The sequence below is a fragment of the Urocampus carinirostris genome, chromosome 3 (genome assembly GCF_059441175.1).
Source record: "Urocampus carinirostris isolate Australia breed hairy pipefish chromosome 3, RoL_Ucar_1.0, whole genome shotgun sequence".
NCBI lineage: Eukaryota > Metazoa > Chordata > Actinopteri > Syngnathiformes > Syngnathidae > Urocampus > Urocampus carinirostris.
The window spans coordinates 6,114,613-6,128,873 of record NC_142351.1 but is presented as its reverse complement, the minus strand read 5'-3'; the positions used below and the strand labels follow the sequence as shown (position 1 = coordinate 6,128,873).

Sequence of the window (14,261 nt, the reverse complement as noted above, 5' to 3'; positions counted from 1 at the left end):
ATTCGTTTTCATCTAGACATAACACTTCAAAATACAGCAACATCTAGGGGTCACATAATACACACTGTCTCTGCAGATTATGGATATTATCTTAATTTGTGTAGCAAGAGTTGTACCCCAACAAGAAGCACTTATTGTTCTCAGAACCAACATGAGTGCTTTAGTCAGAGCAGGTAGGTAGATCTAAGATACATGTTGTAGGATTTTTTTAAACCGATGTAAATAAGGGACATTGGGCGGCACGGCAGCTGAGTGGTTAGCGCGTGAACCCCACAGCTCAGAGCTCCCGAGATTAAATCCAGATGCCAGCCTTCCTGTGCGGGGTTTGCATGTTCTCCCCGGGCTCTCCGATTTACACCTGCATTCCAAAAACATGCATGTCAGATTAATCAGCCGGTCCAAATTGTCCGTAGGTGTGAATGAGCGAGAGAGTTGTCTTTCTCTGTGTCCCCTGCCCATTGCCCGAAGATGGCTGGGATGGGCTCCAGCACCCCCGTGACCCTACTGAGGATAAGCGGTGGAGAAAATGGATGGACAGATGGATGGAACAAGGGGCCTTTTCAAAGCTTAATGGTTAACTCATTCACACCGTTCCAGTCAGTAGCACAGGGGTGTCAAACTCATTTTAACTCAGGGGCCACACGATAGAACAAAAATTCTGTTGGGGGCCGGATTAGTAGATTAAAGAGAAGGGAAGAGAAAAGAAAGAAAGAGAGAGAATGAGAAAGAGAAAAAGAAAGAGAAAAAGAAAAAGATAGAGAAAGAGAGGAAGAAAGAAGAGAAAGAAAGAAAGAAAGAAAGAAGGGAAAGAAAGAAAGAAGAGAATGAAAGAAGAGAAAGAAAGAAAAGAAAGAAAGAAGAGAAATAAAAAGGAGAAAGAAAGAAGATAAAGAAGAGAAAGAAAAGAAAAAAAGAGAAAGAAAAGAAAAAAGAGAAAGAAAAGAAAGAAGAGAAAGAAAGAAGCGAAAGAAGAGAAAGAAAGAAGCGAAAGAAGAGAAAGAAAAGAAAAAACAAAGAGAAAGAAAGAAGAGAAAGAAAGTAGAGAAAGAAAGAAGAGAGAGAAGAGAAAGAGAGAAAGAAAGAAGAGAAAGAACGAGAAAGAAGAGAAAGAAGAAAAAGAAAAGAAGAGAAAGAAAGAAAGAAAAGAATGAAAGAAGACAAAGAAAGAAAAGAAAGAAAGAAGAGAACGAAAAAGGAGAAAGAAAGAAGATAAAGAAGATAAACAAAAGAAAAAAGAGAAAGAAAAGAAAGAAGAGAAAGAAAGAAGCGAAAGAAGAGAAAGAAAAGAAAAAACAAAGAGAAAGAAAGAAGAGAAAGAAGAGAAAGAGAGAAGGAAAGAAGAGAAAGAAAGAGAAAGAAGAGAAAGAAGAGAAAGAAGAGAAAGAAGAGAAAGAAGAGAAAGAAGAGAAAGAAGAGAAAGAAGAGAAAGAAAAGAATAGAAAGAAAGAAGAGAAAGAAAGAAAAGAAAGAAAAGAAAGAAAAGAAAGAAAAGAAGGAAAAGAAAGAAGAGAAAGAAAAGAAAGAAGAGAAAGAAAGAAGAGAAAGGAAGAGAGAGAAAAATAAATACAAGTACAGTGCCTTTGTGAGAGGCACCTGGCTTTGTCAACATCATGTTGACATATTTCAACCTGCAACTTGTTTTTCTCTTGCGCTTCTCTGAGTCTTGTCTCGCGGGCCGGATTCAATCCCTTAGCGGGCCTGATCTGGCCCGCGGGCCGCCTCTTTGACACCTGTGCAGTAGCACATTCATATATGATTACGAGTGGCACAGTTACACATTACTGCAGCTATAGCACAAACCATAAAGTACGGTAATAAAAATTTAGAGCCATGTGCTTGCTATGATAAAACGCCACTTTGGGGCATGGCCCGGGCGGCATTAAATGATATAGCCGTTTACATCTATCGGATCAACTGAGACAAAGCGCTCGTCTCGGGATCAAGAGGTCGCAGGTTCGATTCCCGGCTCCTCCCTGTTATATGTCGAACTGAATCCCGAATGAAATGAAAATGAATTTCTCTAGCGCTTTTCAAGTCAATGACTTCCCAAAGCGCTTTACAGTGTGCTTCACATTTCCCAATAGCGGCCTTGTATTGAAGCCGTGTAAGACGCTAACCTGCTTATTGGGGGTATTTGGGGTTCAGTGTCTTACCCAAGGACACTTCGACATGTAACACGGACAAGCCGGGATTCGAACTGGGATCCCTTGATCCCAAGACGAGCGCTCTGCCTCCTGAGCTAATGCCCCCGATGGCAGGTAGTGTCCTTGCACGGCTGATTGGTTAGTTAGCGTGTAAAACGGAGAAGTGTGAAGCACATTGTGAAGCACTTTGGCAGGTCTTCATTGACTTGAAAAGCACTATAAATATACAGAGCATTTGCATATACATTCACATTTATGATTTGTTAGCCCGACGCATTTGCATGTAGCCGTTAGCATGTAGCCGTTAGCATATCTCGTTAGCATGTACTGCTAGCATAACTCCTTAGCATGTAGCGGTCAGCATTACTCGTTATCATGTATCGGTTAGTACGACACGTTCGCATGTAGCCGTTAGCATGACTCGTTAGCACGCGGCCGTTAGCACGTATTCGTTAGCATGACTTGTTAGCATGTAACAGTTAGCAAAAAAATACCTGAATTATCTTAACAATGGTAATTTTGATAAGAATAAGAATTTCTTTTACATTGTGGAATCCCTACCTAAGGTCGTTGCAATGTTTGTCTGGCAACTTGCTGCTACGCTGTGATCTGGTTTTAATTTGAATTAGATGATACAGTGCTTTCTTCTGGTTAAATTTTACACGCGGGGGCTTTAAGGAATATTGTTTTCTCATTTTCCTCTCGCAAAGACGCTGTTGTTGTATTTCTTTCTCTCTCTCTCTCTCTCTCTCTCTCTCTCTCACTCTCTCTCTCTCTCTCACACTCTCTCTCTCTCTTAGTTCTTTTTCACTCACTCACTCTCTATCTCTATCTCTTTCTCTCTCTCTCTCTTTTTTTCCTCTTCGTCTCTTTGTCTGTCTTTTTACCTTCTTTCGCTCTCTCTTCTTTTTCCTGCTCTCTCTCCTTTCTTGACTTTTCTCTCTCTTGCTTTCCCCTTCTCTCTTTCTCCCGTTCTCTCTTTCTCTCCTCTTTTTTCTCTTTCTCTCTTTCTCCCTTTCTATTTTTCTTTGGATTTCTTTCTTTCACGCTCTTTCTTTCGCTCTCTCTCTCCCTCTCTCTCTCCCTCTCTCTCTCTCCCTTTCTCTCTCTCTCTTCCTCCCCTCTACTGTCACTCACTCTCTCTCTCTTTCACTCTTCTCTCTCTTTTTCTCTTTTATTTTCCCTCTTCATCTCTTTCTCTCTGTGTCTTTTACTGTCTTTTGCTTTCTCTTCCTTTTTTTTAATTTTCTCCATCTTTTCTCTCTTTCTCTCTCTCTCTTGTTTTCCCGTTTTCTCTTTCTCCCCTTCTCTCTTTATCTCATTCTCTTTTTTCTCTTTCTCTCTTACTCTCATCCTGTTTCTCTTTTAAATTCTTTCTTTCTCTCTCTTCTCCCTCTTTCTTTCCTCACTATTTGTCTTTCTATCTCTTTTGTTTCTCATATTCTATCTCTCTTTTTCTTTTCTCTCCCTCTCTTTCTTTTCTCTCCCTCTCTTTTCTCTTTATCTCTCTCTATTTCTCCCTTTCTCTCTTTTCTTTCTCTTTCTTTTTCTTTCTCTCTAATCTACTAGGCTGGCCCCCGGGGGGATGTTTGTTCTATCGTGTGGCCCCGAGTTCAAATTAGTTTGAAACCCCTGCTCTAGAGCATGGGTCGGGAACATACGGCTGGCGGGGCCAGATATGGCTCTTTTCATGAGTACAGTTTACACTCAAGGTCTTAGACCAACAGACCCTTTTTGTCTGTACTTGATGAACAGAACAAACTGTAAACACTAGCAAGGCAACCCAGAGCAATTTGAGTGGGTGAGTGATAGAAGTGGGAGGATCTTTGCCCTTATAACACACTCTCCTAAATACATCTGTATGGTTTATGGTTTGCAGTATTTTGTGACATTTTTACAATAGAACTTTGCTTGCACCTAGTTTTGAAACCATTATTTACGACAAAAATAAGCTTCGACAATCTTAAGTATTTTTTTTTTATTTTAGGTGATATATATGCTGATTATGGTACACATTATCATTGTTTCAATGTTTTGATCAAACCTCAAATTTTAAAAAGTGAAATGTAATGAGCTAATGAATTGGATTTAGTCACGAGAGCATGTTGGGAGGTTTTGTTGAATTTGGTCTTAAACTGTCTTGCGTGGCTCCCCCTCAAAAGTCAAAATATTTTGTTTTCATGGATCTTTGAGTTGCTCTAATTGGATATTTCCCTTTTAGAAAGAATAGTCGTGGTTATGAACGCAGGCGGAAAAAGGGTTTCCGTTGTGCTTACATTGTACTCTGGTGCTCTCTAGTGGCCTTCAAAGTCATTGTTTTCTGTCGCGGCTGTCCATGGTGCTGAAGTCATTCAGCCACTCGTTCTTATACCAGTCAGCAAGAAGATAGATAGATAGATAGATAGATAGATAGATAGAGAGAGAGAGAGAGAGAGAGAGAGAGAGAGAGAGAGAGAGAGAGAGAGAGAGAGAGAGAGAGAGAGAGAGAGAGAGAGAGACAGAGGAAGAGAGAGATAGATAGATAGAGAGAGAGAGTGAGAGAGAGAGAGTGAGAGAGAGAGAGAGAGAGGAAGAGAGAGGGATAGATAGATAGATGGATAGATAGATAGATAGATAGATAGATAGATAAAAAGATAGATAGATAGATAGATAGATAGATAGATAGATAGATAGATAGATAGATAGATAGATAGATAGATAGATAGATAGATAGATAGATAGATAGATAGATAGATAGATAGATAGATAGATAGATAGATAGATAGATAGATGGATAGATGGATAGATAGATAGATAGATAGATAGATAGATAGATAGATGGATAGATAGATAGATAGATAGATAGATAGATAGATAGATAGATAGATAGATAGATAGAGACAGAGGAAGAGAGAGATAGATAGATAGAGAGAGAGAGTGAGAGAGTGAGAGAGAGAGAGAGAGAGAGAGGAAGAGAGAGGGATAGATAGATAGATAGATAGATAGATAGATAGATAGATAGATAGATAGATAGATAGATAGATAGATAGATAGATAGATAGATAGATAGATAGATAAAAAGATAGATAGATAGATAGATAGATAGATAGATAGATAGATATAGATAGATAGATAGATAGATGGATAGATAATTAATAAAATAATAATAATAATAAAATAAAAGATATAGAATACAAAAATACCCAATATAACGTTTTGCTGTAGAGTATTTAAATAGTGCTACGGAAAATACACACTGTAATAAAAATAGGTTAGTATGAAAATGTGGGGGTGGGGTTTTTACTCCCCCGGGTGGAGTTAAAGAGTTAAAGAAAGACAAGTCGGGAGAAAAAAATCACCTGTTGTGAATATCATTTGGTGGCTTTTACGACCTAACCCTAGATATTACATACTATTCCATGATAGAAAATGTGACATAAGCAAATATTTAAAGACTGGAGTTGCTTTTTCCTTCCTTTCAGATGTCTGTTCTGATTTTTTATTGAATTCACAACATTTTTACGGCGACTCTACTCGCACAAATGAGTTTTTGTCATCCTCGTCGGGCGCGTGGCTAAACTCCACAGAGCACAAATCCAAGCTTCAGCTGGACAGACATCCGGTTCGGTCCTTTCAAAATAAACGTTTGGTAGCATCTCTGTTTGGCATGCAAGATGTCTTTGTGGTTAATAAATGCTTTGCTTGTTTAAATGATATTAGTGGATTGTGGATCCTCTTCTGTTTGATTTTGGCGCCCCCTAAGGACAGCTGAGTTGTCTGCACACCTGTTCTGAAAATAGCTCAGCAGTTAATAGTTGAATGAGTCTATTTAGCTCAGGGGTTTCAAACTCAATTTAACTCGGGGGCCACACCATAGAACAAACATTCTGTCGGGGGCCGGACTAGTAGATTAAAGAGAAAAAAAAAGAGGGATAAAGAAATAAGAGAAAGAGGGAGGGAAAAGGAGAAAGGGCGGGACAAAGAAATAATAGGAGAGAGAGGGAGAGAGCGTGAGAAACAAAAGAGGTAAAAAGTTGCGAGAGAGGGGGAAAAAAGAGAGAGGAAGAAAGAAATCCAAAGAGAAATAGCAAGACAGAAGGAGAGAAAAGAGAAAAGAAAGCGCAAAGGGTATGAAGAGAGAAAGAGAAAAGAGAGAAAAGGAAAAAAGGAAGTTAGAACAAAATAAGTTAAAAAGACAGAGAAAGAGAATGAGACAAAGAGCAACAAAGGAAGAGAAAAAGAGAGACACAGAGAGTGAAAGAGACAGAGACAGAGAGTGGGAGAAAAGGAGTGGAAAAGAGGGAGAGAGAGAGAGAGAGAGAGAAAGAGAGAGAGAGAAATAAAAGTACAGTGTCCTTGTTCGAGGCACCTTTCTTTGGCAACATCAAGTTGACATATTTCAACCTGCAGCCTGTTTTTCTCTTGTGCTTCTCTGAGTGTTGTCTCACGGCCCGGATTCAATCCCCAAGCCGGCCTGATCCGGCCCTCGGGCCACCTGTTTGACACCTGTGATTTAGCTGTACTTCGAATATTTAACAGGGTAATAACATAGTAACAACATAGTAATAACATGATTAGTTGTTATTTTAAAAACGCATATGAGTAATTCTGGACCTGCTTACTTAGGGGGTCCGCCCTCAGGCAGCGGGACCCCCATTCTTGTGTGTCCTAAACCATGATTTAGAAAAACAAGGTACAGGAGCTTGAGCCATATACCTCCAGCATCAAGCTCCCGTTTGTCTGCCCTAACTCTGAGATGTAAACCATATGTCTGTTTTGTGTTCTTTTTAAAATGTATATCGATGTGATTGTATCCCCATTTATTCCGTTTTTTATAGATATAGGTCCAGATTCTTTCATTCATTCACAATGGTCAGGACAAAATACCAACAAGAACAGACTCAGAACCAGAACAGGAGGAGGACCCAGATGCGTAACGTTTTCACACGAGCTTTATTTTACGGGAACAGGGCAGTCATTCGGCGATCGCTGGGCGGAAGAAGTAAGACAGAAGTCCGGCGTGGAAAAACAGGAAGCCAGAGGCCGACGAGATCGATACCAGATACCGGACAGACAGGGTCGATACCGGACAAGACGGGACAGACAGGATCGATACCAGATATGAAATGAAATGATCTGCATTTCTATAGCGCTTTTCAAGTCAATGACTTCCCAAAGCGCTTTACAATGTGCTTCACATTTCCCGATAGCGACCTTGCAGCCATGTATGGCGCTAACCTGCTTATTGGGGGTATTAGGGGTTCAGTGTCTTACCCAAGGACACTTCGACATGTAACACGGTCGAGCCGGGATTCGAACTGGGATCCCTTGATCCCAAGACGAGCGCTCTCCCTCCTGAGCCAATGCCGCCCCATGCACGAGTGGATACCGGACAGACAGGGTCGATACCGGACAGGACGGGACGAATAACCTATATTTTATGTTGACAATATCTGTGTATTATTTGCCCTCATGTAGGTTTTAGATCAGGGGATGGTGTCATAATAGTCTGTAGTTTGCAATAATCTGTGGTCTGTGCAGCCCTTTGAGACTCTTTACGAATAAGGGCTACACAAATAAACATGACTTGACTTGACAGCCAGGATCGATACCAGATACACGAGCAGATACCGGACAGACGGGATCGATACCGGACAGGACGGGACAGACAGGATGGATACCAGATACTGGAGACTGGAGTCAGATATCCGACAGGACGAGACAGACGGGATCGATACTGGATACTGGAAACTGGCGCAGGATATCAGACAGAATGAGACAAGGAAAAACTATACCGGATACTGGAGAATGTAGCAGGATATCAGACAGAACGAGACAGACAGGATCGATACTGGATACTGGAAACTGGCGCAGGATATCAGACAGAATGAGACAGGCAAAAACTATACCGGATACTGGAGAATATAGCAGGATATCAGACAGAACGAGACAGACGGGATCGATACTGGAGACTGGAGTCAGATATCCGACAGGACGAGACAGACGGGATCGATACTGGATACTGGAAACCGGCGCAGGATATCAGACAGAATGAGACAAGGAAAAACTATACCGGATACTGGAGAATATAGCAGGATATCAGACAGAACGAGACAGACAGGATCGATACTGGATACTGGAAACTGGCGCAGGATATCAGACAGAATGAGACAGGCAAAAACTATACCGGATACTGGAGAATATAGCAGGATATCAGACAGAACGAGACAGACGGGATCGATACTGGAGACTGGAGTCAGATATCAGACAGGACGAGACAGACGGGATCGATACTGGATACTGGAAACTGGCGCAGGATATCAGACAGAATGAGACAGGCAAAAACTATACCGGATACTGGAGAATGTAGCAGGATATCAGACAGAACGAGACAGACGGGATCGATGCCAGACACTGGAGACTTTGGTCAGATATCAAACAGGACGAGATAGACGAGATCGATACTGGACAGGGTACACAAGCAGGATACGGGACAGAGTCAAAACACATGTTTTGCGGGTGTAGAGGTTCGTTGACGGACTGACAAAGGGTGAGTGGGAGCACTGAGCTTGAATAGGAGGGAGGCGAATCAGGCAACGGGCCGCAGCTTGCGCCAAGTGGGCGGGGCCAGGTGAGGGTAATGGGCAACCGTGACACAACGTATAATTGTCATGGTTGCCATGGCGCCCAATTGGTCCCCGCCGTGTAGCGCCAGGTTCTGTCACGCGGTGTCGAATTCGTAAGCGAGGTCGGTAGCAGGAGGCGGGCAGGCAAAACAGGACAGGTAACAGGCAGGCAGAACGGGGCGTAGTCAGGTCCGGAAACAGGTTGGCAACAAAGATCAGGCAGAAAAAAGCAGAGCAGGAACGGAGTCGGACGAAAAGGCTTACTGAGCTGAAGGCAACAGTTCGCATAACCATCTGACGGCTTCCAAGAGGAAGCCGGGGGTTTACAAAGAGAGTGTCCACCAATCAGCTGTCCGGGCTGTTGGCGCCAATTAAGCCGCCGCAGCTGCGCTCAATCGGCCACCATGACACATATAAAATCCCCTCCCCTCATTAGCTCCACCGCTTATCCTCAGTAGGGTCGCAGGGGTGCTGGAGCCCATCCCAGCAATCATCGGGCAGTGGGCAGGGGACACCCTGAACTGGTTGCCAGCCAATTGCAGGGCACACAGGGACAGACAACTCGCTCGCTCATTCACACCTAGGGACAATTTGGACCGAAATGCATGTTTTTGGAATGTGGGAGGAAACCAGAGTGCCCGGAGGAAACCCATGCAAGCACGGGGAGAACATACAAACTCCGCACAGGAAGTCCGGTAGCTGGATTTGAACCCACTCAAGAGGTTTCCAAGACCTTAGAACACACGCGCTCACCACTGCGCCCCCGTGCTGCCTACATATAAAATCCTTTATAGTCAAATGTATAAAATCTGTGAGTAACGTTACGCGAGTGGGTTCTGCTCCCTGTGATATATTTTTTTACCGGGTTAATAAATTAAATTAGGTTAAAGAGACTTTCCTTTATTGTGCTTTTATTTGCTCTTATCTTTCAGAATGACTTCCTGTTGTCTCTTTTATTTTGAATTAGTCTCTGTAACCGTTAGCTGAATAACATCATAATGAGATCAAATGGAATGCCTTTTCGTATGTAAGCCTAACTATCACAATTAAATTCAAAAAATTGATTTATGGGAACATCATAATGACGCATTTATTTTCAAAACGGGTCCGGGGGCTCTTCAGCTGTCCTTTGGGGGTACCCCTGCGGGCACCGTGTTGGAGACCGAAAAAAAAGACAAAAAAAGCTGATATTTGCTTAATTTTGAAAGTCCAAGAATCCATTTCCGGCGAGTGTGTGACTCATGTTGCTTTCACACACCTGGAGCGGCTGGAGGCTGCACGCGCGCCTCGCAGCGCCAACACCAACGGACGTTTTCTCGTCTCGAGGTGGACTCCCTCTCCCTGGCGCGGATTTCGGGAATCGACCATGGCACGGAGCACCCGCGAGCCACTCTGGTGAAGCGCGGCGTGCGGGGCGGACAGGTAAACCGCCGTGCGTTGGGGAACCGACGGGCCATGGCCGTGACGCACGGCTGCCTCGAAAATCTCTGACTCTTGAGCGATGGGGTTTTGGTAGACTGCGGGGTGGGGTACCGTCTGCGATCCTAGACCCCCACCCCCCACCCTTGATCGGTTTAGCGGTGCTTTTTCATCGGCGGGGACATGGCCGCGGCCATCGCCAGCGGTTTAATCCGCCAGAAACGGCAAGCCAGGGAGCAACACGCCCACCGACCGACCACCCACCGGCGACGCAAGAGCCCCGGGAAGAAACAAGGGCTGTGTAACGGCAACCTGGTGGACATCTTCTCCAAAGTGCGAATTTTCGGCTTGAAGAAGAGGAGGCTACGGAGACAAGGTGCGACCCCCCCCCCCCCACTCACGTTTGGACACAAAAGCGCGCGCACCCTCCATTTTGGGAGGTTCTCCCCGTTCCTCGTTGTCGCGGACGCACAGACCGCACGTGCGCGCGCGCGCAGCGTCTCATGGTGGCCTTCTGGTTCACTAGTTCTCCAAATCCATCCATTATGGAAGCCTTCCGTCTCGCTTTCCTCTAGTGTCTGACTCATTGTGATTCGAGGGGGGGTCCAAACCCACCTGTTTGGCGATGGTCTTGGAGTTTTCGGCAAGGGCGTTGGTTCCGTCTCGGCATCGGTGCCCTTATTTTGAAGGGATCGCTTCCACAATCGCTTGAAATTTAGAATAGAATATACCTTTATTGTCATTGTTACATTATGGGATATATTCATCTCATCTCATCTCATTAGCTGCACCGCTTATCCTCAGTAGGGTCGCGGGGGTGCTGGAGCCCATCCCAGCAATCATCGGGCAGTGGGCAGGGGACACCCTGAACTGGTTGCCAGCCAATCGCAGGGCACACAGGGACGGACAACTCGCTCGCTCATTCACACCTAGGGACAGTTTGGACCGGCCAATCCACCTGAAATGCATGTCTTTGGAATGTGGGAGGAAACCCACGCAAGCACGGGGAGAACATACAAACTCCACACAGTAAGTCCGGTAGCTGGATTTGACACAGGAGGTTCCCGAGACCTTAAAACTGTGCCGCACACGTGCTAACTACTGCGCCGCCGTGCTGCCCATGGGATATATTGTGACAACAAAATTGGACGTGGCACTCCAGTTCCACATTTTACAGTGAGGATAAGGAAAACAAAGAGATAAAGGAACAAAGAAGATGTTTTAACTGTCTTTGTTGTATGGGCTTTGTTTTCCTCCCGAGGGGGGGTGTATGAGGGGATGAGGGACAGACAGAGATGGCCGGATCCAACTAGATGTTTGGCTCTTACTGTACACACGGTCCAGTGTTTTTTCCCTAATTGCTCAATCCACGTGTTGAATGCATTTTACAGTGAGGATAAGGAAAACAAAGAGATAAAGGAACAAAGAAGATGTTTTAACTGTCTTTGTTGTACGGGCTTTGTTTTCCTCCGGAGGGGGGGGTGTATGAGGGGGTGAGGGACATACAGAGATGGCCGGATCCAACTAGATGTTTGATCTTACTGTACACACGGTCCAGTGTTTTTTCCCTAATTGCTCAATCCACGTGTTGAATACATTTTACAGTGAGGATAAGGAAAACAAAGAGATAAAGGAACAAAGAAGATGTTTTAACTGTCTTTGTTGTACGGGCTTTGTTTTCCTCCGGAGGGGGGGGTGTATGAGGGGGTGAGGGACAGACAGAGATGGCCGGATCCAACTAGATGTTTGGCTCTTACTGTACACACGGTCCAGTGTTTTTTCCCTAATTGCCCAGTCCACGTGTTGAATGGATTTGGGAAGTACAGTCCTTAAACATGCCCGATTAAAGTGAGGTTGCTCAATATTGGTGGGTGCATGCCCCCTCTGCCCATGCCATAACTACGCCCTGAGTTGTCTGAAAGGTCAAGGATAAAAGGGTCTTTTTTTAGTGTGTGTGATCCTATCGTCCCCTACCCACAACCTCCGCCAATCCGCCGTATCAATAATCACCATCCCCTTTATTATTATTATTATTTGTTTCCCTTATTCTGTGAACCCATGTTTATTTGTTACTTGTTACCTTTTTTTTTGTTATTAAATACCATCCCTCTTTGAGCACCCCTACCTACAGGTCCTACCTCCCCCACATGGGTCCATCACCAGCAAAACATAACAATACACTATAGACAAGATTGCGATGTAGACACATGTACAATTTAATAAGTCAAAGTGTGCTAGGGACAGATGTGAATGGTGAAAGATAGTTAAGAATGACTGATAGACGCATATGATATGGAGGGGGTAAACCAGTGTATGCTGTCGGGCCTCTCTGCTGATGAAAGGTCGCATGGAACAGCCACTCGCCTTTCGTTGTGCTGTGGGAAGGGTTGGGTAGGGTTACTTTAACTGGATTACTTTCAATGACTTTTGGATTACTCCAATACCAAATATGCTCATAAAAGACAAAATAAACTGAATATGAATCAAATGATGACTCACAACATGTGTTAAGCTTTCTCTCCTGGCTTTGATCTCCGGCAAAACTAACATAAAATGCGACAGAAACAAAATGAAAATAAATCCAAACAGCTTGCCAACATCATTTTTGCCGTTCCATGTATTCCGTTACTCCTCAAGCCTGCACACAATTTAGTCATTTGATTCATATTTAGTTTCTTTTATTAGCATATTTGGTATTGGAGTCATCCAAAAGTCATTGAAATTAATCCAGTTTTGCCGGACGTTGCATATTGTGCTAAAATGCTAATTCCCCTTATAGAGATCAAAGCCAGCAGAGAAGCTTACCACATGTTGTGAGTCATCATTTGATTCATATTGAGTTTCTTTTGTCTTTTATGAGCATATTTGATATTGGAGTAATCCAAAAGTCATTGAAAGTAATCCAGTTTTGCCGGACGTTGCATATTGTGCTAAAATGCTAATTCCCCTTATAGAGATCAAAGCCAGCAGAGAAGCTTACCACATGTTGTGAGTCATAATTTTATTCATATTTAGTTTCTTTTGTCTTTTATGAGCATATTTGGTTATGGAGTAATCCAAAAGTCATTGAAATTAATCCAGTTTTGCCGGACATTGCATATTGTGCTAAAATGCTAATTCCCCTAATAGAGATCAAAGCCAGCAGAGAAGCTTACCACATGTTGTGAGTCATAATTTTATTCATATTTAGTTTCTTTTGTCTTTTATGAGCATATTTGGTATTGGAGTAATCCAAAAGTCATTGAAATTAATCCAGTTTTGCCGGACATTGCATATTGTGCTAAAATGCTAATTCCCCTTATAGAGATCAAAGCCAGCAGAGAAGCTTACCACATGTTGTGAGTCATAATTTTATTCACATTGAGTTTCTTTTGTCTTTTATGAGCATATTTGAGTTTGGAGTAATCCAAAAGTCATTGAAAGTAATCCAGTTTTGCCGGACGTTGCATATTGTGCTAAAATGCTAATTCCCCTTATAGAGATCAAAGCCAGCAGAGAAGCTTACCACATGTTGTGAGTCATAATTTTATTCATATTTAGTTTCTTTTGTCTTTTATGAGCATATTTGATATTGGAGTAATCCAAAAGTCATTGAAATTAATCCAGTTTTGCCGGACATTGCATATTGTGCTAAAATGCTAATTCCCCTTATAGAGATCAAAGCCAGCAGAGAAGCTTACCACATGTTGTGAGTCATAATTTTATTCACATTGAGTTTCTTTTGTCTTTTATGAGCATATTTGGTATTGGAGTCATCCAAAAGTCATTGAAATTAATCCAGTTTTGCCGGACATTGCATATTGTGCTAAAATGCTAATTCCCCTTAAAGAGAACAAAGCCAGCAGAGAAGCTTACCACATGTTGTGAGTCATAATTTTATTCATATTTAGTTTCTTTTGTCTTTTATGAGCATATTTGATATTGGAGTAATCCAAAAGTCATTGAAATTAATCCAGTTTTGCCGGACATTGCATATTGTGCTAAAATGCTAATTCCCCTTATAGAGATCAAAGCCAGCAGAGAAGCTTACCACATGTTGTGAGTCATAATTTTATTCATATTGAGTTTCTTTTGTCCTTTATGAGCATATTTG

The 14,261-nt window shown here is 42.9% G+C and overlaps 1 protein-coding gene across 2 annotated transcripts in view; it reads left to right on the top strand.

Moving 5' to 3' along the window:
• Nucleotides 1–14,261, top strand: part of LOC148368468 (fibroblast growth factor 14-like) — a 108,553-nt gene that overhangs the window by 26,055 nt on the left and 68,237 nt on the right. Inside the window, exon 1 of one of the 2 annotated variants that reach the window (XM_088330484.1) lies at nt 10,352–10,544. The exons of the other annotated variant lie outside the window; for it this stretch is intronic. Within the exon in view, the coding sequence (XP_088186610.1) occupies nt 10,352–10,544 (193 nt within the window). Of the gene's footprint in view, nt 1–10,351; nt 10,545–14,261 lie in introns of those variants that run through there. 2 annotated transcript variants of the gene reach the window in all.